This window comes from Cyclopterus lumpus, chromosome 18 (assembly GCF_009769545.1).
Source record: "Cyclopterus lumpus isolate fCycLum1 chromosome 18, fCycLum1.pri, whole genome shotgun sequence".
Classification (NCBI taxonomy): domain Eukaryota; kingdom Metazoa; phylum Chordata; class Actinopteri; order Perciformes; family Cyclopteridae; genus Cyclopterus; species Cyclopterus lumpus.
In genome coordinates this window covers 16337979-16365940 of record NC_046983.1, presented here as the reverse complement: position 1 = coordinate 16365940, position 27962 = coordinate 16337979, and the positions used below count along the sequence as shown (strand labels likewise).

Below are 27962 nucleotides of genomic sequence, written 5' to 3'. Positions count from 1 at the left end.
TCTCATAGGTTTCCATTCAATGTGACTTCTTTTTGAAACTGAACACACACACACACACACACACACACACACACACACACACACACACACACACACACACACACACTGGTACTGAAGCATTACAGAACTGTACACATTTGTTTCAGACTCACTGTGATTCCTAAAATTATCAAATGATCCCTTAATCTGAATATTGATTTAAGATTTGTAAACAAGATATGTTTTGAGTGGGACATTTTTACAGTTGGAAAACAAACGTTATGAATTGCCGTAGTAGTAATCTATGCCTATATAGCTCTCCCATATGCTGCATATCTGTCAAGTTGGAAAATAGGGCACTTTTGAATGATTTAGACAATATTATTTAATGTGTTCTTCTTACTACATTACCCACAATGCAATCGGACAGTTTGGTCATATATATAGGTGTGTTATGCTCGTAGTGGCTCCTTAAGCCTGGAGCTTCTAGCCAGCAGCCTAGATGAGGAGTGACAGAGGTCTGGTGACCTCACTTCTCTCCTTACCCAAAACCCCAGATTATTTTATTTTTCAAACTTGTAGTCAAGTATCAGTGAGAGATAACTACAGACATGCTCTGGGCACAGAATGGGAAATGGGTGATGCCACAATTCATCTTTCCCTGGATACACAGCACACTCACTGCTCTTAAGTGCAATGTTGCGGTCTTATCTTAGGTTCTTTACATCACCACCTTTGCATGCAGCCGTTCTCTGGACAATATTGTATCACAAAGCCATGGAACGAATTGACACGAATCCATTTAAAGTCAGTGATAATGGCCAAAAATGTCAATGTGTCAGCAAAAAAAGTCAACCGCCCCTGGATTTCTGGTTCAACAGTAAATTGTATTAGTTCTCTAGTCAACGAGACTGCAAAAATAGCTCCAATTTTCCCTCAGTGCTTTGTTAAGTCATTGGGATCACATCATGTGTCAGAAAAAAAATAAAAAATCTTGGCATTGTAAAAAGTCTTCAAAAACACTTGAATGGGGGGAAAAGTTGTGAAATAGTTTTTCCATTTGTGGCCCAGTTTCTCAGCGGGGAGTTTTTCCAAAGAGTGTTACTGTAAATAGGCTGAATAAGTTCTGAACCCCAGGATTAACCATGCTGTGGGCATTTGTCACTTAGTAAAATCCCACTGATCACCGAAGTTAAGACTTAATCAATCTCCAATTTGAATTTTCTACACTGAAAAAGTACGACACATTGAATATGACCTGCTAAACAACCCAATTTCCTCTCAAGTCCATGACATAATAGTGATGAGGTCACTTGATGGTTTGCTGTCGTTGAACAGGCCTCAAAGTAGAGGAACCCCACTGAGAAATTAAGTAAAACACGAAAACAGATTCATCAGCACCAAATGGAGCCCAAAACATACCATGCAACAAACTCCTAAAGGAAAACCATTTCTGAAGATGTTCAAAAGCAGGACTGATTCAACTGAAATGGTGTGATTTGGAGCCAACTCTAGCTCTGCATACAATCTGTAGCTTGACACAGCACAGCGACACATCTACTCGCTACAATGTGTTTCACTTTCAGGCTCAAAAACATTTGGGTTGGCGAAACACAGGAGGCCTTCATTTGTTTTAAATACAAAGCTGCTGGTCTACGGCCACCGACATGGCAATGACCTGCAGCGGGAAAGAAATGCTTTGAGAAGATGACTTTGTGTGTACAGTATTGTCTACATTTGAACACAAGGCTTGAGCAGAGACACATATTTATCTTTAAAAAGGCTTGGGGCGGCGGGGGTTGTCTGATTCAAAATGAGAAGGGGAGGAAATGAATTCCAAATGGGACCCAGACTGCTGCGGATAACGCAACCTGGCTGGTGTGTATACAGTATATCCATCATCTCAACACACTTTGGTTGACTTGTGTAAAAGGGAGGGTCTGTTTGGGGGAAGACGAGGGAGGAAAGGAGGAAGGGGTCGGGGGGGTGGCACTGCTCTCCAACATCAACACAGATGGAAATCATTTGTGTCTCGACAAAGGGGCTGGTCCACATTCTCCCAGAGCAAAGTAGAGGTGGAGCCTCACACAGTCTGATGATGTGACTGTAATACTGACTCAAATGTAGCCGTTGCTGAAAGCATTAGTGCTAAAACAATTAGTCAACAATTACAGATATGCAGCCTCTTAAAACTGAGGATTTGCATCTATTCTCTGGTATGATAAATAGAATATTTTGGGGGATTTGGTTGTTGGTCGGACAAAGCAAACTGTTTTCTTTTATCTAACCATTTACTGTAAGTCCCAAAGGCATCTATTGTGTTGCACTCAGTTGTTCACACAAGGAGTGACAGAAGTGTGAAAGGTGAGTGAGGCATTAAAAGCTCAAGAAATGTCACATGCTACTGATGCTCCTGCTATTGAGACACCATGCAAAAGTGAATGGACAACATGAAGTATGAAAACTACAGAAAACAATCAACATTTGACCAAAAACTAATCCTTCCTTGAATGATATAAGATGTTTTTCTGGAGGATGCAGCTTAATGGAAACACACAGAATTGACAGTATATGTTTCAGGATGTTAATTCAAACTACTTGACAGCTGGATGGAAACTGTTCATGTGGCTGAGGCAGTGAGCTTGTTGATGACAGGAATGTATTCCATGCCAAAGATAAAAGAGCAACATTAGTGTGGCATAAATCCTGGATATGAAAAGAGACGGAAGGAGAAAGAGAGAGATCATTGTAGCCCTACAAGACTTTAGTGGGGTTTTGCCACACTTAGTGGTCATTACGATGTAATTAGAGACAGACCGTGTTTTTTGTGGGCTTAAATACATGTGTGTATATGTTCAAGCGTGGCACATTGTAACATGGAGCAGGGATCCTCTCCCTTAGATCCCTGAAGTGATTTATGAGGTGAGGGGTGTGGAGAGGGTCACACCAACTTGAAAAGATCCTGCTTCTCGGTGAGTGTATACAGTATGTGTGTCTGAGCAAAGCCATTACTTGAGGTAATTAAAGTATTGCACACACACACCTCTAAAATGACCTCTTGCAAATGTGCATGTGGTGGCTACTTTGCTAACGTAGCAGGAATAAAGCTAAATGTTTCTGCCGGTACGGTAGCTTAACAAAGGCGGTAAAGGGCTGTGTGACAAACTGCAGAACATTGAGTAAATCCATGACGAAGGTCCCTATACTTTGATGACTTCCTGTTTTGTGTTTAATTCACAAGCAGAACATTGCAAACGTCCATTTTAACCATTCTATATTACATTTGGTAGTTTACGATTAGTGCAATCACACGGTCGCTGTCAAACATTTACAACTGCATTTTAAATCCACAAGAGCACGGTCAACTATTATTCCTTATATAATAGTGAGTAATCAAAATGGCTGCCACAGGATTTGGGGTCGACAGAGCCATGATGGAGCTTCTAAAGCCACAGGCTCTCAGCGTTGGTTTGGCTTTACGGGTCACAGACAGAACGTGGCCAATGCCGTCTCTTCCTCCAGCATACTCCATTCTTTCTGCTGCACATACAGAAACTCATGCTAAAATAGTACATTTTATTAATCAACTGCATTTGATGCATTAAAACATGATAAACAAGGTTTAAGCGTTTTGTCCTGTTCCTCTTTGTTTCTGGAACTTTTTACCCTGTACTCTTTTCTATTTTTGTGTCCCTTCTACCCATCTATCTTTTTGGCCATTCTCACAGGCACATATACAACTAAAGGGAATGGAGAGTAACAGCTTATACAGAGGTCAGAGTGTAAATGTAATCCAAGAGACCGCAACAGAGCTGGAAGGAACTAAAAGACAGTAGCTGGGTCTCCATCCAAGTATGACAATTCTAATTTACTGCTCAGTCACCAGCTCAATCCCTGACTTGGTGAGTAAGATGTTATCATTGGAAATGATAAGTTGGATGGACCACAAATACAAGCCAACACGATTTGAACTGCTCAGCAGCCTAATTATTTATCATCTGATCAGAATTAAGAGCAGCAGAGAAGGATCCCTCTATAGGATGGACAGAAGTACAATATATGTCATGTGTACAGAATAACAACACACTCAATGATTTGGGCTCTCGAGTTAAAACAAATGTGTCATTTCACTTGTGGTTGTGTGCTCCGTTTAGGAAAGTGGATTATGAAGATCATGAAGACGTTTATGGAGCATTTTATTTTTCAGTTTTTGTGAAAGTTGTTTTGATTGCAGGATGTAAAAATGACTAAAAAGACAAAGACACATGTTGCCATGAAGAAAGGAACAAAAAGTAGAGGGACATCACTCTTCCCTTTCATCGAATTTTCCGGGAAAACCTTGGCTGTGATTTCCAGACCCACACAGGTCACCAGAGGAGGCTGTGGACTGCTTCTAATTACAAACTGCACTGTAAGGCCTTGTGTGTGTGTGTGTTGCTCTAGAACAAAGGGTTGTGGCTTATTGTTATGGTGAGAAGGCGTTGCGAGTCCTCTCTGAGGCAAAAGAGAAGAGTCAGTCAGTCAGTTCTCTCTCTCTCTCTGATCCCATTGTATTACTAAATCTCACATTTATGTTGCTGGAAAAGCCTGGGGTGTTTTTATTCGACCTTTGATCCTAATGGTGGATGCTTCATACATACAGATTTTTTGGGGCTGAGTATTGGACCTCACTTTTTTGGTATTGATGGAAACGTGCCTTTAAAACCTGTTTGTTATGGCCCACCCTCGGCTAAAGCAGACTGTACCAACTGTACACTGTACAGTCTACAACTTTACACAATTGCTATTTATAGTCAGGTACTGGTGCGACATGTCTCTGGAAAGCTACGATTCTTTTGATTCGAGTGCTACAAACCATTTCAAGATCCCAACAGCATCTTTAGTTAACTGACAAGGAAAAGGTCTGATTAGTGCATTTCTTTGTTTGGACTCATTGCAATGGCACTAGACTCAAAACATTTCAAAAGCTTTCCAGCCCTAATTTATTCCATTCCGTCCATCCTTACAATACACACATGAAAAATAAATTTTATTTCAATACAAAAAGACAGGGTTTACGACCCAACCTAGTCTTGCTGTCAGAAAGAAACAAAGTGACACTCGTTCACTGGTATTTGGAGAACCTCCTCTATTCAGGCAGATGTCCAAAGCACATGCATATGTGTCTTTCTCATAACACAATACAACAGATACTTTGTAAAAGAACATCTGAAACCGAGCATGAAGCCGTAGGGTGCTCGGACTAAATGTTACCAGGTGACTCTTCAGCTTTTGTCCGAGGCACTTTAAGGTCATATGGTCAGGATTCAAGTCTTACCAGCCAGGGGTGAGGGATCTCAGGGAGGGGCATCTGAGGTGGGGCCGGCAGACCACTGTGGATCTCTGACTTGAATGATGGCTCTGGGAGGAAGGATCAAGTATCAGAAAATCTGAAAACGTTCTTAACTAAACATGTATACAGTGGGAGGACCTTTGATATTATCTAATATAACTTTCAGTAGTTGGATGGACCCAATTTGTCACAACCCGGCTCTGAAGCGATGACAAATATGGGAAAGGACACAATGGATGATGGTAAATTAAAGGTATTTATTGTAATGAAGAGACTACCATTGTGAAGTGTGTCAGTCAGTAACATCAGTAATGTAAACATGAATGCATGAGCATGATGAAGTGTATCAGTGACATCAGTAATATAAACATGAATGCATGAGCATGATGAAGTGTATCAGTGACATCAGTAATATAAACATGAATGCATGAGCATGATGAAGTGTATCAGTGACATCAGTAATATAAACATGAATGCATGAGCATGATGAAGTGTCAGTCAGTAACATCAGTAATGTAAACATGAATGCATGAGCATGATGAAGTGTATCAGTGACATCAGTAATATAAACATGAATGCATGAGCATGATGAAGTGTATCAGTGACATCAGTAATATAAACATGAATGCATGAGCATGATGAAGTGTGTCAGTGACATCAGTAATGTAAACATGAATGCATGAGCATGATGAAGTGTGTCAGTGACATCAGTAATGTAAACATGAATGCATGAGCATGATGAAGTGTATCAGTGACATCAGTAATGTAAACATGAATGCATGAGCATGATGAAGTGTCAGTCAGTAACATCAGTAATGTAAACATGAATGCATGAGCATGATGAAGTGTCAGTCAGTAACATCAGTAATGTAAACATGAATGCATGAGCATGATGAAGTGTGTCAGTGACATCAGTAATGTAAACATGAATGCATGAGCATGATGAAGTGTGTCAGTAACATCAGTAATGTAAACATGAATGCATGAGCATGATGAAGTGTGTCAGTGACATCAGTAATGTAAACATGAATGCATGAGCATGATGAAGTGTATCAGTGACATCAGTAATGTAAACATGAATGCATGAGCATGATGAAGTGTATCAGTGACATCAGTAATGTAAACATGAATGCATGAGCATGATGAAGTGTCAGTCAGTAACATCAGTAATGTAAACATGAATGCATGAGCATGATGAAGTGTCAGTCAGTAACATCAGTAATGTAAACATGAATGCATGAGCATGATGAAGTGTATCAGTAACATCAGTAATGTAAACATGAATGCATGAGCATGATGAAGTGTGTCAGTGACATCAGTAATGTAAACATGAATGCATGAGCATGATGAAGTGTATCAGTAACATCAGTAATGTAAACATGAATGCATGAGCATGATGAAGTGTGTCAGTCAGTAACATCAGTAATGTAAACATGAATGCATGAGCATGATGAAGTGTCAGTCAGTAACATCAGTAATGTAAACATGAATGCATGAGCATGATGAAGTGTGTCAGTGACATCAGTAATGTAAACATGAATGCATGAGCATGATGAAGTGTATCAGTAACATCAGTAATGTAAACATGAATGCATGAGCATGATGAAGTGTGTCAGTCAGTAACATCAGTAATGTAAACATGAATGCATGAGCATGTGTCAGTGTCCAGTCCAGACAATCGATAGATGGACTTGTATCTAGTCTTCTGACCACTCAAAGCACTTTAACACTACATGCCCTCATTCACACATTGAAACACTGATGACAAGGCTATCATGCAAGGTGCCACTTGCCCATCAGGACTAACTAATCATTCATACAACGAAGGCACAGATACGGGAGCAATTTGGGGTTAAGTGTCTTGATAATGGATGGAGGGATGATGGAAGGATAAATGGATGGCTGGATGGATAGTGATGAATGGATGGATGAATGGATGATGAATGATGGAAGGATGATGATGGATGGATGGATAATGAATGGTTGGATGATGATGGATGGACGGGTGATGATGAATGGATGATGATGGATGGTTACAAAAGAAAATATACACAGATAATCTTGCAGCCCTACCAAATCCAGATATCTGTAAAGTGGTGGATGGTTGGCGGATGGTTAAAATAAACACAGATAGTCTTGCAGAGCTTCCAACTCCCGCTCTCTCTAAAGTGTTTGTATTCTCACCTTTATCTGACAGGACTCTGTGGAGGATGTTGGAGAGGTGCATCTTCTTCTCTCGAACTCCAGCACTCAGATACTCCCTGTCCAACAGGTCCAGGAACAGACGAAGCTCACACACCAGCTCCTCCATCGCTGTACACACAACACACAAGACACACAATTTAGGGATGCCATTATCATGTTACAGACGTTTTTCACATCTGGTACAATGTACACAACAACAGTCTTTAAATGCAAATGTTATCATTTATGGTGTCCTTAGATGTCTGATCTGAAGTGAAACCTTTTTCACATTCAGTAAGTTTTTTTTTGGACCCCATCCCAACGAGGCTGCTTAAAGACGTGTTGCCTTTAATTGGCACCTCTCTGCTGGATATTGTTAATGTGTCTTTGCTAACAGGCCATGTACCACATTCCTTCAAAGTAGCTGTAATTAAACCTCTCTTGAAAAAAGCCCACTCTTAATCCAGAGGTGTTGGCTAACTACAGACCAATCTCTAACCTTCCCTTCCTCTCTAAGATCCTTGAGAAAGTAGTCGCAAATCAGTTGTGTGACTTTCTACATCAGAATAATTTATTTGAGGAGTTTCAGTCAGGATTTAGAAAACAAACACAACACAGAGACAGCACTGGTGAAAATTACTAATGACCTCCTAATTGCATCAGATAAAGGACTCATCTCTGTACTGGTCTTGTTAGACCTTAGTGTTGATAAAGGACTCATCTCTGTACTGGTCTTGTTAGACCTTAGTGCTGATAAAGGACTCATCTCTGTACTGGTCTTGTTAGACCTTAGTGCTGATAAAGGACTCATCTCTGTACTGGTATTATTAGACCTTAGTGCTGATAAAGGACTCATCTCTGTACTGGTCTTGTTAGACCTTAGTGCTGATAAAGGACTCATCTCTGTATTGGTATTATTAGACCTTAGTGCTGATAAAGGACTCATCTCTGTACTGGTCTTGTTAGACCTTAGTGCTGATAAAGGACTCATCTCTGTATTGGTATTATTAGACTTTAGTGCTGATAAAGGACTCATCTCTGTACTGGTCTTGTTAGACCTTAGTGCTGATAAAGGACTCATCTCCGTACTGGTATTATTAGACCTTAGTGCTGATAAAGGACTCATCTCTGTATTGGTATTATTAGACCTCAGTGCTGATAAAGGACTCATCTCCGTATTGGTCTTGTTAGACCTTAGTGCTGCTTTCGACACCATTGATCATGACATCCTATTACAGCGATTGGATCAGTCGATTGGCATTTCAGGTACCGCACTAAGTTGGTTTAAATCCTATTTATCAGATCGATCTCAATTTGTATTTGTAAACGATGAAGCCTCAATGACCACCAACGTTAATCACAGAGTTCCACAAGGTTCTGTGCTTGGAACAATTTTATTTACCTTCTTTTGAGCAATATTATCAGGAAACACTCCATAAACTTTCATTGTTATGCAGATGATACTCAATTATATCTATCGATCAAACCAGAGGAGACCAACCAGCTCGCTAAAATTCAAGAATGTCTTAAAGACATAAAAACATGGATGACCTGCAACTTCCTGATGTTAAACTCAGACAAAAGTTATTTTACTGGCCCTGAACACCTCAGAGATCAATTATCTGGTGGTGTGGTTTCTGTTGATGGCATTACCCTGGCATCCAACACCACTGCTTCTGTCCATCCGGGGAGAGGGATCCTCCTCTGTTGCTCTCCTGAAGGTTTCTTACCTTTCATCCCTGTGAAAGGCTTTTTTCTATTATTTGGGAGTTTTTCCTGATCCGATATGAGACCAAAGGTCAGGGATGTCGTATGTGTACCGATTGTAAATCCCTCTCAGGCAAATTTGTAATTTGTGATTTTGGGCTATAGAAATGTATTCAATTCAGTTTATTTTGTAATCATCAGCCTTGGAGAAAATATCAAGCCTTTTAGCCAACTTCGTTCTCTGAGTTCTATCTCCTTAAAAGGTACGGCCGACCTGCTCGATATGAAAAGAGCCATGTGATAACGTCTGTTGTGATTTGGCGCTATATAATAAAACTAAAATTGACTTCCTTCGACACAGTTAATTTAGTGAGTACAAGAAGCAACATTGTAATTTACAGCTGTGCTAAGTAACAAACAGTATCGGGGCTTCACACTAAGGCAAGGAGACACTGTGTTTGGGCAAGTGGAATGCCTCAGTTGTCTGATTGGGTAAGTAAAATATATATGTGATCTCTATTAAGAGCCAATATTCAGTAAACATATGTGCTTGTGAGAAACCTGCATTAACGATTTCTAGTATCAGATCCCTAATGATGCTACATTGTGAACAACAAATCCGTTACAATCGGCAGAAGGAGAGCTAGTCCGGCAGTAACAGCTGATGACACCGCCCTGACCATCTTCCCAGACCTCCCAAGTCCACATTGTTGCTGCTGTCGTCGTTTATACTGTTATATATATATATATATATATATATATATATATATATATATATATATATATATATATATATAGCACATTTAATATATAAAAATTTCTGGAAAGCAGATTTGGTGTGTTAATAGGGAGGTTTTCCCCACATCAAACCTCTAGAGAAACACAAACTACACACAGAAATGGAACACAGCATTGCTCACAAGTCCATTCTAATGTAACGGTTTAGTTTCAAACTGGGACTGAACAAAAACACATCACAGACAAGTGGGCACTAGGTATCGACCCGAACAGGAACTCGTTCTACAAGAGACCCGGCAGGCGTGTGGCTGATCTGCAGGGACAGACCTGGCAACCCACCTGAACAACAAATTAGTGCAGAATTATTGCTGCAAATGGAAAACAGCCCCCCCTCCCCTGCAATACCAAACAATAGGAGGGAATCCAAATATTGTGAGAAGCCGAGATATATGTGTGCAGTATTTGACTGTTCTTATATCCATACATGAGCTTGGCTGACCTCACATTCAGTTCGTAACCGTGCCTCAGAGCCGCACTGCAAAGACTCTCAAAATCAGGGTCCTGGCTTCTTTTGGTGCAACTCAAGCTCATCGTCAACATGTGATCGTATCCAAGGTCACGACATCACGCTGAAAGGCAGCTGCAAACTCAAGGGGGCCAGTGGAGTAAATGATAATACATTTATTTTATTTTTGTCAAGTCAGGAAAAGTAACCATAGCTCCATTTGGTCTGTAAGGCAGTTAAAGATGTCACCGTAAGAGGAGAGAGTGAGAGGGAGAGGGGGGAGTGAGAGAGGGGGAGAGGGAGAGAGAGAGACAGAGAGGGCGAGGGAGAGAGAGGGAGAGACGGGTAGAGGGGGAGTCAGAGAGGGGGAGAGGGAGTGAGAGGGAGTGAGAGGGCGAGGGAGTGAGGGGGAGAGGGCGAGGGGGAGAGGGAGAGAGGGCGGGGGAGAGGGAGAGACGGGGAGAGGGCGAGGGGGAGAGGGAGAGGTAGGGAGAGAGAAGGAGAGACGGGGAGAGGGTGAGGGGTAGAGGGCGAGGGCGAGGGAGAGGGAGAGAGAGAGAGGGAGAGACGGGGAGAGGGCGAGGGGGATAGAGGGAGAGAGAGGCAGAGGGCGAGGGAGAGGGAGAGAAAACCTTTATTTTACATTAAAAAACAAACAAACAAACAAACAGAACATTGCACTCACTTCAAAACCAAATCAAACAACAAAAACAACCAAAACCAACAAACACAACGCTTCTGTCCACTGGTGGTCCTGAGACCGTTTCAATGCCATAGTTTCAGTCAAGGTTTCTCCTCCTCTGGGCTGAGTCGCTCCTCTGGGCCGCTCCTCCGTGCCGCTCCTCCGTGCCGCTCCTCTGGGCTGCTCCTCCGGGCTGCTCCTCCGGGCTGCTCCTCTGGGCTGCTCCTCCGGGCTGCTCCTCCAGATCTCCGGCCTCCTGTGCTTGGCTGTCAGCCTCCTCCTTCAGCCCTTTATTTACCACTGTCCTGATCTTCTGAAGCCTATATATCTCCTGGCGTGTAAACCCTCTCTTCGTCTTGTTCTTCATGTGAAGCCGGATAGATTTAATCAGTTTTGGTAGATCGGTGAAGTGCTTCTCCACTTCACACTTACTATTCTTTGTGTCTTTGAGGAACCATTTCAGCCTGGCCAGACTATATTCCCTCAGAGAGTCACTTTCATCAGAGGACCCACTCTCTACCACAGAGTCCTCGTCCATACTGGACTCAGACTCATACCCTTTGCCCAAAGGTCCCTTTTTTTTTTGCGAGCCTTCCTCGTCCCCCCCGGCCTTCCTCTTCAGAGGATGAAGCTTCTCCTCACCCTCCTCCATTTCCACCTCACTTTCTCCTACCATGACCTGCCCACACTTTTCATTCCCTCCTCATTCCTGCCCCCTACCCACCTCCACCTGTCCTCCAGTGCACCCCTGTCTGTCCTCCTGAATATGTGCTCCCCCCTGAGCCGCCCCTGCCCCCTCTTCTTCCACCTGCAGTACTACACCTGCCCTCTCCCCCTCCATTTCCTGGGCCACCTCAGCCCCTTCTTCGTCCTCTTCCTCCTCCTGCTGCTGACCCATCTCAGCCCCTTCTTCCTCTTCCTCCTGCTGCTGACCCATCTCAGCCCCTTCTTCCTCTTCCTCCTGCTGCTGACCCATCTCAGCCCCTTCTTCCTCTTCCTCCTGCTGCTGACCCATCTCAGCCCCTTCCTCTTCTTCTTCCTTCTGCTGCCCCACCTCTGCCCCTTCTGTGTTCACCTGCTTCACCCCACTACCCCTCTCTGTGATCACCTGCTTCACCCCACTTCTCCCCTCTGTCTTCACCTGCTTCACCCCACTTCTCCCCTCTGTGTTCACCTGCTTCCCCCCACTTCCCCGCTCTGTGATCACCTGCTTCACCCCACCTGCCTCCTCCTGTTGCTGCTCCCGACCCCCCTCCATGTCCCCTCCGTCTTTGGGGTCCCCCCTGGTGTCGTCCTGTCCACCAGCCTTCCTCCGAGGACAGGCCCTACTCTGATGCCCTTCCCTCCCACAGTTAAAACACTTAATATTGTCAGTTTTTGCATAAATTATAAAAAGAGAGTTATCAGCTCTCACCGTGAAAGTGATGTCCAAGTCCTCGCTCCTGCCATGAAGCAGCATGAAGCATTGCCTCCTGTGCGACACCATGTGTTTCAATAGTGGAGAGCTGCTCCCAGAGGACATCTTCCTCACCTGGGACGTGACCCTCCCGTGCTTCGACAGCTCCCCCACCAGTACCTCGTCCTTCACGAACGGCGGTACGTTCGCCACCGTCACCGCCGCCGTGACCAGGGGAGAGACGGGGACGTGCATGTCGAACACCACGACCCCGCTCTCCACCAACGTGTTGACTTTAATGATGCTGTCCAGGAATATGACCACAGCCTTGTTCATCCGGGCAGCGGACTTCACGCTGCTGTAGCCCACCACCTCCCCCACCACCAGGCTGCATCCTCCACCGAGCACGGGAACACCGGCATAAGCCGAATCCCGTACGTGGGATGTTTATGCGGGGGTTGGTCCGACAGTCACATTTAAGTAGGGGTGTCACATCTACAACACAATTTCACCTTTAATCCAAAAGTCATAATACCATTATTGATTTAATAGTTTTTTCAGCACTGCCAATGTTAGACTATTAAATCAGGATTTGTAAAGAGATTCTTCTTTAAACAGACAGACTATAAAGATATCAGCGTGGTATGATCGGCATATCATTCAGGAATGTACCATATTATATCAGATTTTAAAAAATGTATTCAAAATGTAAGCTAAGCAGTTTGGTCTTTGAAGCATTGTCTTTTCTTCAGACTTTCTGTATTTTGTTGCTTTCCTGTTTGGACATAGCGTTGAGTCCACATCCAACATCTGGAATAAACTGGAACAGGAGTCAGTACCCAACACCAGTGTGGACCTCATTCAATCTGAAGTCATACAAATGAATGGGAGGAAATCCCAAATATGGTGGAAAGCCTTCCAGGAGAGTGGAGGCTGTTCTAACAGCACATTATTGAAATAGTACTGAAGGGATCAGTAAATTATTCAATTACTTGATGAAAAGAAAACTATTATACAACCATTTTGATTAAAAAAATGTAACATTTAATTCGAAAATATGTCACACATTTGCTGTTTTTAACCTCTCAAATTTGCTGATTTGCAGCTTTTCTTCAACCTATGACAGCAAATGAATTATATTTGGGTTACTGTTGGTCAAATTTAGCCTTTTGAAAACATAACTTTGGGCTTCGGGAGGTTTTCATGGTTGCTTTTCGAAACAATATAGACTGATCAATTGATGAAGAAAATAATCATTGCAACCATGTAACACCTTACTATACTTGGTTATATAGTAACAGAGTAAATTGAATACCGATTAAAAAAAGACATGTTACATCAAAATCTAATTTAAAAAAATCATATACAAATCCAATAAACATTCATGGGCATTGATGAACAAAATTGCACATTCAGAGATAATAGAGTAGTAACAAGCTTGGTAAAATAGCTTAGCGCTTTGCTTTGTAACATCTCCACTGAACACTATTGCCTCTAATAGCAGCAACAAGAGAACGAGCATCACCTACTCAGGGCTTTGGAAGAGTGTGAAAACGGGACTTCACGGTCATATGGAAGCATCATCAATCATGTCAACCAATCCCAATTCCTCAGAGCATCCCCGTTGTCAAGCTACGTACTCACTCACCCTAGATCACTTTCAGCATGCTTTCATATCACACAGAGAACAGCCAAGCTCTCTTTGCTGTTGCATTGACCGTTTCATAGCTTTGTGCAACCTGTGCAATACTGTACCTCTACTGGGGTGGCCAAAGAACGTACCCTGTGTGTGTGTGTGTGTGTGTGTGTGTGTGTGTGTGTGTGTGTGTGTGTGTGTGTGTGTGTGTGTGTGTGTGAGTCATTAAAACCCAAAGCAAGCTCTCTAGAGCACCAAAGGCGTGGAGGGGAAATGAAGTGGCATGGAGCAAGAAGGACCACCCTCAAACAAGGCCCACGGGCAAGCAGAAAATACCTCTTTTAATGCAAACAAACCACCCACTCTCCTCTTTTCTCATTCCACTCCCTGCTTGCCTTTCTTTATTCTTTCTTTATGACATTTGTGCATGTTTTGCATACTTTGGATAGTGCAACTGCATTTATTTTATTTATTTTTTACAAAACACAAATCACATTTTGATCAGTTATCTGATATTTGGAAACTTGTGTCTCACATATACTTTCAATTCAATTGTAATGAGTTGTATTCTTAGTAGCATTGGGCCGATGTAAACAATTAAACAACAATCCAACAACAATCCAGCGCAGGCTCATTCAGTCTAGCTGGATAATCTGGCCACGCCCCCTGAAGAAAGTGACAGCTCACTTCCTCATTGATGAAGGAGCAATATTAGTTAGATTAATGTTTTATAGGGAGAGAGTTCTTATGACGTGATGATGACTTCCTATAGGAGCACTATCCATTCTGCCCACAAGCAATAATGTATTACAGAACTTCTGGAGCCTACATTGAACACTACACGCCGCAGCCGGGCATTGACTGTCTCACAGACTGTATGCAGACCCTTGTGGTACATTGTTGTACAGTGTGGTACATTGTTGTACCGTGTTGTACATTGTTGTACAGTGTGGTACAGTGTGGTACATTGTTGTACATTGTGGTACATTGTTGTACCGTGTTGTACATTGTTGTACAGTGTGGTACATTGTTGTACAGTGTGGTGCATTGTTGTACAGTGTGGTACATTGTGGTACATTGTTGTACAGTGTGGTGCATTGTTGTACAGTGTGGTACATTGTGGTACATTGTTGTACAGTGTGGTGCATTGTTGTACAGTGCGGTACATTGTGGTACTGTGTTGTACATTGTTGTACAGTGTGGTACAGTATGGTACATTGTTGTACCGTGTTGTACAGTGTGGTACAGTGTTGTACATTGTTGTACAGTGTGGTGCATTGTTGTACATTGTGGTACAGTATGGTACATTGCGGTACATTGTTGTACCGTGTTGTACATTGTGGTACATTGTTGTACAGTGTGGTACATTGTTGTATAGTGTGGTACAGTATGGTACATTGTGGTACATTGTTGTACCGTGTTGTACATTGTTGTACAGTGTGGTACAGTATGGTACATTGTTGTACATTGTTGTACCGTGTTGTACATTGTGGTACAGTGTGGTACATTGTGGTACATTGTTGCACAGTGTGGTACATTGTGGTGCATTGTTGTACAGTGTGGTACATTGTGGTACCGTGTTGTACAGTGTGGTACAGTGTGGTACAGTATGGTACATTGTGGTACATTGTTGTACCGTGTTGTACATTGTTGTACAGTGTGGTACAGTGTGGTACATTGTTGTACATTGTTGTACCGTGTTGTACATTGTGGTACATTGTTGTATAGTGTGGTACAGTATGGTACATTGTGGTACATTGTTGTACCGTGTGGTGCATTGTTGTACAGTGTGGTACATTGTTGTACAGTGTGGTGCATTGTTGTACAGTGTGGTACATTGTTGTACAGTGTGGTACAGTGTGGTACATTGTTGTACAGTGTGGTGCATTGTTGTACAGTGTGGTACATTGTGGTACAGTGTAGTACAGTATAGTACATTGCGGTACATTGTTGTACCGTGTTGTACATTGTGGTACATTGTTGTACAGTGTGGTACATTGTTGTATAGTGTGGTACAGTATGGTACATTGTGGTACATTGTTGTACCGTGTGGTGCATTGTTGTACAGTGTGGTACATTGTTGTACAGTGTGGTGCATTGTTGTACAGTGTGGTACATTGTGGTACCGTGTTGTACATTGTTGTACAGTGTGGTACAGTGTTGTACATTGTTGTACAGTGTGGTGCATTGTTGTACATTGTGGTACAGTATGGTACATTGCGGTACATTGTTGTACCGTGTTGTACATTGTGGTACATTGTTGTACAGTGTGGTACATTGTTGTATAGTGTGGTACAGTATGGTACATTGTGGTACATTGTTGTACCGTGTTGTACATTGTGTTACAGTGTGGTACATTGTGGTACATTGTTGCACAGTGTGGTACATTGTGGTGCATTGTTGTACAGTGTGGTACATTGTGGTACCGTGTTGTACAGTGTGGTACAGTGTGGTACATTGTGGTACATTGTTGTACCGTGTTGTACATTGTTGTACAGTGTGGTACAGTGTGGTACATTGTTGTACAGTGTGGTGCATTGTTGTACAGTGTGGTACATTGTGGTACAGTGTGGTACAGTATAGTACATTGCGGTACATTGTTGTACCGTGTTGTACATTGTGGTACATTGTTGTACAGTGTGGTACATTGTTGTATAGTGTGGTACAGTATGGTACATTGTGGTACATTGTTGTACCGTGTGGTGCATTGTTGTACAGTGTGGTACATTGTTGTACATTGTTGTACAGTGTGGTGCATTGTGGTACCGTGTTGTACATTGTTGTACAGTGTGGTACAGTATGGTACATTGTGGTACATTGTTGTACCGTATTGTACATTGTTGTACAGTGTGGTACAGTGTTGTACAGTGTGGTGCATTGTTGTACATTGTGGTACAGTATGGTACATTGCGGTACATTGTTGTACCGTGTTGTACATTGTGGTACATTGTTGTACAGTGTGGTACATTGTTGTATAGTGTGGTACAGTATGGTAAATTGTGGTACATTGTTGTACCGTGTTGTACATTGTTGTACAGTGTGGTACAGTATGGTACATTGCGGTACATTGTTGTACCGTGTTGTACATTGTGGTACATTGTTGTACAGTGTGGTACATTGCGGTACATTGTTGTACCGTGTTGTACATTGTGGTACATTGTTGTACAGTGTGGTACATTGTTGTATAGTGTGGTACAGTATGGTAAATTGTGGTACATTGTTGTACCGTGTTGTACATTGTTGTACAGTGTGGTACAGTATGGTACATTGTTGCACAGTGTGGTACATTGTGGTGCATTGTTGTACAGTGTGGTACATTGTGGTACCGTGTTGTACAGTGTGGTACAGTGTGGTACAGTATGGTACATTGTGGTACATTGTTGTACCGTGTTGTACATTGTTGTACAGTGTGGTACAGTGTGGTACATTGTTGTACAGTGTGGTGCATTGTTGTACAGTGTGGTACATTGTGGTACAGTGTGGGACAGTATAGTACATTGCGGTACATTGTTGTACCGTGTTGTACATTGTGGTACATTGTTGTACAGTGTGGTACATTGTTGTATAGTGTGGTACAGTATGGTACATTGTGGTACATTGTTGTACCGTGTGGTGCATTGTTGTACAGTGTGGTACATTGTTGTACATTGTTGTACAGTGTGGTGCATTGTTGTACAGTGTGGTACATTGTGGTACCGTGTTGTACATTGTTGTACAGTGTGGTACAGTATGGTACATTGTGGTACATTGTTGTACCGTGTTGTACATTGTTGTACAGTGTGGTACAGTGTTGTACATTGTTGTACAGTGTGGTGCATTGTTGTACATTGTGGTACAGTATGGTACATTGCGGTACATTGTTGTACATTGTTGTACAGTGTGGTACATTGTTGTATAGTGTGGTACAGTATGGTACATTGTGGTACATTGTTGTACCGTGTTGTACATTGTTGTACAGTGTGGTACAGTATGGTACATTGTTGTACATTGTTGTACCGTGTTGTACATTGTGGTACAGTGTGGTACAGTGTGGTGCATTGTTGTACAGTGTGGTACATTGTGGTACCGTGTTGTACATTGTTGTACCGTGTTGTACATTGTGGTACAGTGTGGTACATTGTGGTGCATTGTTGTACAGTGTGGTACATTGTGGTACCGTGTTGTACAGTGTGGTACAGTGTGGTACAGTATGGTACATTGTGGTACATTGTTGTACCGTGTTGTACATTGTTGTACAGTGTGGTACATTGTTGTACAGTGTGGTGCATTGTTGTACAGTGTGGTACATTGTGGTACAGTGTGGTACATTGCGGTACATTGTTGTACCGTGTTGTACATTGTGGTACATTGTTGTACAGTGTGGTACATTGTTGTATAGTGTGGTACAGTATGGTACATTGTGGTACATTGTTGTACCGTGTTGTACAGTGTGGTACAGTATGGTACATTGTTGTACATTGTTGTACCGTGTTGTACATTGTTGTACAGTGTGGTACAGTGTTGTACAGTGTGGTACAGTGTGGTACCGTGTTGTACATTGTTGTACAGTGTGGTACAGTATGGTACATTGTTGTACATTGTTGTTGTACCGTGTTGTACATTGTTGTACAGTGTGGTACATTGTTGTACAGTGTGGTATAGTATGGTACATTGTTGTACATTGTTGTACCGTGTTGTACATTGTTGTACAGTGTGGTACAGTATGGTACATTGTTGTACCGTGTTGTACATTGTTGTACAGTGTGGTACATTGTTGTACAGTGTGGTACAGTGTGGTACAGTGTGGTACATTGTTGTACCGTGTTGTACATTGTTGTACAGTGTCGGCGATGCAGAACATCGGGAAAGCCGCTGTATGCCGTGGTGTTGGTGGAACTCATGAATGTGTTCATTACGTTCCTGTCAGGACTCAGCCAGCCGGACTCCCTCCTCAGCCCGTTCACACAGTGACACCCGGTACCTCAGAGCGCGCTGCCAGGGAGCTACGGGCTTGGAGGCGGGGACAAGCCAGGGGCGCTCCAACTCACACCTGAAGCCACTCAGCTCGTCCCACGGCTGCAGCTCGTCAGCTCGTTGTATTCGGGGGGATAAAGATCAGGACTGTCTGTGTTGACGTTGCGAGTTCGTGCCATGATGTCCGTGGACTTTCCTCCTTGTGTCGTCACTGAACTTTCCCTCGTGTCTTTGCTGACTTTTTTGTGTGGAGTATTTTCTTGGATTTTTTGGGGTTTGATGTTCGATCACCCGTGGACTAAGGGGACACTTTGAGTTTTTTGTGTTTCTTTTCTAAGTGACTTGTTGTGCTCAATAAACTACGCCGTGTGTTCGGCTAGAACTAAACCTTGCTGTTGTCGTGCGCTTGGGGTCAGAGACAAACCATAACAGTACGAACTCGCCATGACGACCCCAGCCGACACAGAGAGTGGATTGTCCAGCTCTGTTCAGGTTGCCCTTAGTAGGCAGCTGCATCTGACCAACACCCACTCTCACCAGCTGGAGGCGGCCTCCATTGCCGTGCAGAACCTCCAAGCCCAGGTCCAGCCGCTCCACGCTTCTGTGGAGATCCTGACTCGTCAGCAGGCGGCATCGGCAGACCAACAAGCCGAGATCCTGCTACAGCTGCGGGCGTTGACGATGGCCCTCACCACCCAGCCGCTGAACCAGCCTGTGAACCCGCCCCCTGTGTATCCCTCTCCGGTTAACCCTGCGGTTTCCAACCCAGTACCACGGGAGCCTAGCCTCTCCAGCCCCCGACCGTTCGAGGGTGATTTTGAGACTTGTGCCACCTTCATCATGCAGTGTGAGTTGGTTTTCGCTCACCAGCCTAGCAGGTTCACCTCTGACACCGCTCGAGTCGCGTATGTGATTAACCTGCTCGCCGGCCGGGCAGCCCAGTGGGCTACCGCTTCCTGGGCCATGGGTGCCAGCTTCTGTCTCTCCTATAGGGAGTTTGTGGCAGAGCTACGTAAGGTGTTCCATCATCCAGCCAGTGGTCAGGACCCCGGTGCCCGGTTGAGCAGTATCCAACAGGGTGGTGGCAGAGTGGCGGACTACTCGGTGGAGTTCAGGTTGGCCGCTGCGGAGAGTGGGTGGAACGATCCTGCGCTTCGGGTCACCTTCCGGAGGGGGCTCAGCGAGGCGGTGAGAGACCAGCTAGCCACACGGGAGGAGTCCTCTTCCCTTGATGACCTCATCAACCTCGCCATCCGCATCGATGGACGCCTCTGTGAGAGGAGGCGGGAGCGAGTCCTCCGGGGATCCCTTCCCACCCCCCACAGACCCAGCACACAGGAGAGGACCCTCGCCGTAGCTCAACCTACTCCCCCTACTCCCGTCCTGCCCTCATCACAGACGACGACTGGCGAGGAACCCATGCAGCTGGGACGCATGCGCCTTAGCCCAACCGAACGGGAGGCCCGATTCAGGGCAGGCCTGTGTCTCTACTGTGGCCAGAAGGGACATCGCATCAGCGGCTGCCCCACCCGGCCAAAAGATTAGGCTCACCAGGACCTCGGGAGATCCTAGTGAGTCACCTTTCCTGTTCCCGTAGTCCTGCACCACCGAGCCGGCGGATTAGCGTCACCCTGGCCTGGGCGGATCAGCGGATTACAGTGGGGGCCCTCCTCGATTCTGGGGCGGATGAGTGTTTCCTGGACTCGGAGTTCGCTACCCAGGCTAACATCCCGCTAGAAGCACTGGAGGAGCCCGTAGAGGCCTTTGCACTGGACAACCGCCATCTGGCCCGCATCACCCAGAGCACCCGTCCCATCTCCCTCACTGTGGCGGGAAACCATGTGGAGAACCGCAAGTTCTACCTGATCCAGTCCCCACTGGCCCCTGTGATCCTAGGGCACCCCTGGTTTGTACAGCATGAGCCACACATTGCCTGGTCCTCTGGGATGATACTGGAATGGAGTTCCTCCTGCCACGCCCAGTGTCTACAGGCAGCCCCCAGCCCGTTACCCCGACCAATCCCCAGTGTCCCTCCCCCGGACGTTTCCTCTATTCCTCCGGAGTACCACGATCTGGGAGAGGTTTTCAGCAAGACCCGGGCTCAGTCGCTCCCTCCACATAGGCCGTACGACTGTGCAATTGACCTCCGCCCTGGGGCTTCCCTTCCCAGCAGTCGGCTGTACAGCCTGTCTATTCCGGAGAAGGCTTCGATGGACGAGTACATATCGGAGTCAGTGGCAGCAGGGCTCATTCGGCCGTCGTCCTCCCCGGTGGCAGCGGGCTTCTTCTTCGTGAAGAAGAAGGATGGGGGCCTCCGACCCTGTATTGACTATCGCCAACTGAACGACATAACGGTCAAGAACAAGTACCCCCTCCCCCTCATGAGTTCCACCCTTGAGCCCCTCACCCAGGCTACCATCTTCACCAAGCTGGATCTCCGGAGTGCCTACCACCTGGTTCGAATCAGGAAGGGGGACGAGTGGAAGACCGCCTTCAAGACACCCCGAGGTCACTACGAGTACCGGGTAATGCCGTTCGGCCTTACCAACGCCCCGGCGGTATTCCAGGCGCTCATGAACGACGTGCTCCGCGACATGCTGGACGAGTTTGTGGTCGTTTACCTCGACGACATCCTGGTCTTCTCCAGGACCCTCGAGGATCATGTCCAGCACGTCCGCCGGGTGCTCAAGCGTCTCCTCCTTAACCGGCTCTTCGTCAAGGCTGAGAAGTGCCGATTCCACTCAACCTCTGTCGACTACTTGGGCTTCGTTGTGGAGAAGGGTCAGACTCGGGCCGACCCCCGCAAGATCCAGGCTGTGGTGGACTGGCCGAACCCCACGTCGCGAAAGGAGTTGCAGAGCTTCCTCGGGTTTGCCAACTTCTACCGGAGGTTCATCCGGAACTACAGTGTCGTGGCGGAACCTCTCACCAGGCTGACCTCTCCCTCCCAGCCGTTCATCTGGTCCCCAGCTACCGATGCCGCGTTTCTGGCTCTCAAGAGGAGGTTCACCAGCGCCCCAGTTCTACTCCATCCCGACCCTAAGAGGCAGTTCATTGTGGAGGTGGATGCCTCGGACACCGGCTTGGGGGCGGTTCTTTCCCAACGAGCCGTGGCGGATCAGAAGGTTCATCCCTCTGCGTTCTTCTCTCGCCGGTTCCTTCCTGCTGAGGAGAACTACGACATCGGGAACCGGGAGTTGCTGGCAGTGGTAGCTGCTCTGGGGGAGTGGCGCCATTGGCTGGAGGGGGCTGAGCAGCCGTTCACCATCTGGACGGATCATAAGAACTTGACTTTCATCCGGGCGACCAAGCGTCTCAATGGTCGACAGGCTCGGTGGGCCGGCTTCCTCAGTCGGTTCGATTTTTCTCTGACCTATCGTCCCGGTTCCCGCAACATTAAGGCGGATGCCCTGTCCCGACTACACCAAGGGAGGAGCCTGACTGCTGAGGAGTCAGTTCCCATCATCCCCAAGGGCAAGGTGGTTGGCATGGTGGCCTGGGGCATCGAGACAGTCGTGAGACAGGCGTTGCGCTCCCATCCTGCTCCGAGTGGCGTGCCCCCACGCCGTCTGTTCGTTCCGGAGTCGGTCAGGTCCCGGGTGCTTCAGTGGGGACATGCTAGCCAGTTTGCCTGCCATCCTGGCGTCCACCGCACCTTCACCTTTCTGGCTCGCCGTTTCTGGTGGCCTACTATGAGGAACGAGGTAAAGGACTTTGTACTGGCCTGCCCCGTTTGTGCCCGCAGCAAGGCCTCTCACCGGGCTCCCGCAGGGCTACTGCAGCCCCTTCCAGTTCCTAGCCGTCCCTGGTCCCACGTGGCATTGGACTTTGTGTCTGGACTTCCGCCCTCCCAGGGGAAGACGGTGATACTAACGGTAGTGGACCGTTTCAGTAAAGGGGTGCACCTGGTGGCCCTCCCTAAACTCCCTTCGGCGTTGGAGACGGCGGACCTCCTGACGAGCCACGTGTTCCGGCTTCATGGTCTCCCCCAGGACGTCGTCTCGGACAGAGGACCCCAGTTCATCTCCCAGGTATGGCGAGCATTTTACAAGGGGTTGGGCGCCTCTGTCAGTCTTTCCTCTGGTTATCACCCACAGACAAACGGACAGACTGAGAGGATGAACCAGAGCGTGGAGTCTGCGCTCCGTTGTGTGGCAGCCAGGAGACCATCCTCCTGGAGTCGGTTCCTCCCCTGGGTCGAGTACGCCATCAACTCCCTGGTCAGCTCCGCCACCGGCCTCTCCCCCTTCGAGGCGTCTCTGGGTTACCAGCCGCCGCTCTTTCCTGCTCAGCAGTCGGAAGTGGCAGTTCCCTCCGTGCAGACCCATCTGAACAGGTGTCGTCGTATCTGGGAGGTCACCAGAGCCGCCTTACTCCGAGCGGCTGAACGTGGCAGCCGAGGAGCCAACCGTCGCCGGAACCCAGCGCCCGCATACCAACTGGGGCAGAAGGTTTGGCTGTCCTCCAAGGATCTTCCCCTGCAGTCAACCGCTAAGAAGCTGGATCCCCGGTTCGTTGGACCCTTTGAGATCACAAGGGTGCTCAGTCCTGCAGCGGTGAGGCTGAGACTTCCAACCTCCATGAGGATCCATCCAGTGTTCCATGTGTCGAGAATTAAACCTGTCTCCCACAGTCCCCTGATGCCTCCTGCCCCAGTTCCACCTCCCCCTAAGATCGTAGATGGGCACCCTCAGTGGAAGGTTCGCCGACTGATGGATGTTCGCCGACGAGGACGTGGGTACCAGTTTCTGGTGGACTGGGTGGGCTATGGTCCAGAGGAACGAAGCTGGGTGTCCCGCCAGCTCATCATGGACCCAGGACTGTTGACTGACTTTTATCAGGCCCATCCCGAGAAGCCTGGCAAGTCGCCAGGTGGCTCCCGTAGAGGGGGGGGGTATTGTCAGGACTCAGCCAGCCGGACTCCCTCCTCAGCCCGTTCACACAGTGACACCCGGTACCTCAGAGCGCGCTGCCAGGGAGCTACGGGCTTGGAGGCGGGGACAAGCCAGGGGCGCTCCAACTCACACCTGAAGCCACTCAGCTCGTCCCACGGCTGCAGCTCGTCAGCTCGTTGTATTCGGGGGGATAAAGATCAGGACTGTCTGTGTTGACGTTGCGAGTTCGTGCCATGATGTCCGTGGACTTTCCTCCTTGTGTCGTCACTGAACTTTCCCTCGTGTCTTTGCTGACTTTTGTGTGGAGTATTTTCTTGGATTTTTTGGGGTTTGATGTTCGATCACCCGTGGACTAAGGGGACACTTTGAGTTTTTTGTGTTTCTTTTCTAAGTGACTTGTTGTGCTCAATAAACTACGCCGTGTGTTCGGCTAGAACTAAACCTTGCTGTTGTCGTGCGCTTGGGGTCAGAGACAAACCATAACAGTTCCCTGACCATATCCGAGTAAATGCGATACAAGTTATGTATATACACATATATAATCTACTTGTTATGAAAGAGTTGAGATAGTTATTTTAGATCTCATTGGATGATGCATGTCATTCCGCCGACTGCCAGCAGGCACATTTAAAGAATGAGGCACTTAATATGAGCCGATACATTTTCCCAACACTGATGCTGCGTTGTGAGTAGATTCATGAAAGTCAATGTAGACGAATGGATGTGAATAAAGAGGATTTTCATCCACTTATCTAGACGTAGTCGATGAAAGTCACCGAGCTGTGTGAGCCTACGGGTGATGTTATGTGTGTGTATATATATATATATATATATATGATATTAATGTTATGAACCCAAACACGAGGGCATTAGATGTTCCGACGTTTGTGGGATTTCCACAACAAGTATAAAGCAGAAATACTGGTTATTTCTTCCATGGTGGAAGTTATAAATGTTTCCATGGAGGTAAGCCACGCCCCCTCTCCAGCGCGAGTGAAGTGAATGAATTGATTACATTTTGCCATGATTATGGTCTGGAATTCCTCAAATACGTTCATGATCATCTCCTGCTCCTCAGCAGAGAAAAAAAGAGTCTCTTCCTTTGAGTTTATTTGCCTTTGTGCTGTTAGTAAATCATGGTTTCTGTGATGGACACTTCCCCCTTTTGAAGTCAGACGGACACCCGCAACTATCCTGATTACTGAAGTCTGGCTCAAATTAACGAGATGGTTTGACCGCGGATCAATTTAAGCTGGCTAATAGGACATTTGATCGACTTAGTTGAGCCACGTACGAAAAATAGGGCCCTGGTCTCGTCACCCCAAAACAAACACATGACCTTTCTAGTAAACAAAGGAGCATGCTGCCTTCTTCTCCACCTCCACTGAAGTCTGATCTCCTTCATGTTGCCGGCCTCGGCTCTGCAGTAAATGCTCACGGGTGACTCTGATAGTCAGTTTATTAAAGCACATAAAGTGATGTTAATCACGTTGTCATGTTGCTTATTACTAATGCAATACTAACCGTGGGCTCACAATGACTCATGTCGATTGGAAGCTCATACACGGGAATCAACCCGTGACAACCTTTCCTGTGTGTGTGTGTGTGTGTGTGTGTAAAAAAATACTGAGCCAGGTTGGAGGGAGGATACTTCTCCCAGAATACAGCTGTTTCGATTGACAGCACACTGACAGACACGATCTCTCTCGAAGTGACCTCGTGCGTGCGTTTCAGGTGTCTGTTCTTTGTTACCAACAGCGTCTTTAACACTTCAGGAATGTGTTTAGTATGAGCAATTGACATGCTTTTCAGGTCAGGATCTGACACAGACACACAGACACACACCACTAGCCCATGTGTCCTTGGGCAAGACACTTAACCCCAAAATGTCTCCCGTAGCTGTTCCTAGGTTGTGAATGTTAGTTGCTCCTGATGGACAGGTGGATCTTTAGCTCCTCCCATCAGTGTGTGAATGTTAGTTACTGCTGATGTACAGATGGAACCTTAGCTCCTCCCATCAGTGTATGAATGTTAGTTACTGCTGGTGGACAGGTGGAACCTTAGCTCCTCCCATCAGTGTATGAATGTTAGTTACTGCTGGTGGACAGGTGGAACCTTAGCTCCTCCCATCAGTGTATGAATGTTAGTTACTGCTGATGGACAGGTGGAACCTTAGCTCCTCCCATCAGTGTGTGAATGTTAGTTACTGCTGATGTGCAGTTGGAACCTTAGCTCCTCCCATCAGTGTATAAATGTTAGTTACTACTGATGGACAGGTGGAACCTTAGCTCCTCCCATCAGTGTGTGAATGTTAGTTACTGAAGATGTACAGGTGGAACCTTAGCTCCTCCCATCAGTGTGTGAATGATGTCATGTAGTGTTAAAGAGCTTTGAGTGGTCGGGAGACTAGAAAAGATTTACACACACACACACACACACACACACACACACACACACACACACACACACACACACTTAAAGTAACTCAAATTTCTTTCACTAAGTACAACGTTGTTTTTTTTATTTGCTCATTTCAGACCATCATCAACATGAAGTCATGCCATTAGTAAGTTTACTTGGATAAGTAAGGCTTTACAAATGTCTCTTATTCTCTTGGCTGGGATCACAAACACACAATGCCAAAAGTGAACTTGGGTCAATTCTCATAATAAAAACGTATTTCTGGCAGCAGTGTGAGAAGGTTTTGTTGAGTTGTAGTGGATTTTATATACACTTTCATATGTAAACGAGAGTCTGTTTTAAATTAATACATACAGAAAGTTATGATAATTAATTTGAGGAATATTCTGAGGAATGTATTATAAAGAAAGGATCACTGTTTTATTATTCTGTTTGTTTATGACAAATGTAATGATTTACTGTATGATGCATGAGAATAAATGATGTTTTCTTCCTCCTGACAACAGTTGAAAGGGATGCCGATTGAAACCTGAGATGTTGCTTTTATTCTGAAGGCAGGATAATAGGTTTTATTCTGAAGGGGAACTTCTTGTCCTTGACCGGAAGTGTGAGCTTTGATCCCGCCAGCTAATCGATTGGCTTAGCGAACAGAATGGCGGCATTATTTGAACTGACCAATGGAACTAACCTTCAGGTGTGAACCTCATGTCTTATTCTCTGGTCAGCAGCATGCTGTGTCTCTGAAAGGTATTTACATGAATACCTCCACTAACCAATGGAACCAACCTTCAGGTGTGAACCTCATGTCTTATTCTCTGGTCAGCAGCATGCTGTGTCTCTGAAAGGTATTTACATGAATACCTCCACTAACCAATGGAACTAACCTTCAGGTGTGAACCTCATGTCTTATTCGCTGGTCAGCAGCATGCTGTGTCTCTGAAAGGTATTTACATGAATACCTCCACTAACCAATGGAACTAACCTTCAGGTGTGAACCTCATGTCTTATTCGCTGGTCAGCAGCATGCTGTGTCTCTGAAAGGTATTTACATGAATACCTCCACTAACCAATGGAACTAACCTTCAGGTGTGAACCTCATGTCTTATTCGCTGGTCAGCAGCATGCTGTGTCTCTGAAAGGTATTTACATGAATACCTCCACTAACCAATGGAACTAACCCTCAGGTGTGAACCTCATGTCTTATTCTCTGGTCAGCAGCATGCTGTGTCTCTGAAAGGTATTTACATGAATACCTCCACTAACCAATGGGAGCTTAGCCCAGCGAATGCATTGCGAATAAAACTAATTGTAAGACGTGAATTTGGTCTCTTACGGGATTGCCTGGAGCGCTCGAGGAGAAGCGCTCAGCCAGTAGACTGCGGAAGCGGAATCACGTGAGCGCGTCCGGTCCGGACCTTGTATGTACTTGACGATCCTTGTTTGTTATGATTAAATACTTTTGATTATATATCTCTGGCTTCGGAACTTCTTCTTCCAAGCACCAGGTAGCTCTAGATTCTCTGAACTTTTACAG

The 27962-nt window shown here is 45.7% G+C and overlaps 1 protein-coding gene across 4 annotated transcripts in view; it reads right to left on the bottom strand.

Moving 5' to 3' along the window:
- afap1 (actin filament associated protein 1) overlaps positions 1–27962 on the bottom strand; it is an 84599-nt gene that overhangs the window by 37835 nt on the left and 18802 nt on the right. For all 4 annotated transcript variants that reach the window (XM_034557464.1, XM_034557467.1, XM_034557466.1 and 1 more), the window contains exons 2-3: positions 7496–7624; positions 5297–5379 (exon numbers count right to left, since the gene is read on the bottom strand). In XM_034557464.1, the coding sequence (XP_034413355.1) occupies positions 5297–5379; positions 7496–7624 (212 nt within the window). The remainder of the gene's footprint in view (positions 1–5296; positions 5380–7495; positions 7625–27962) is intronic.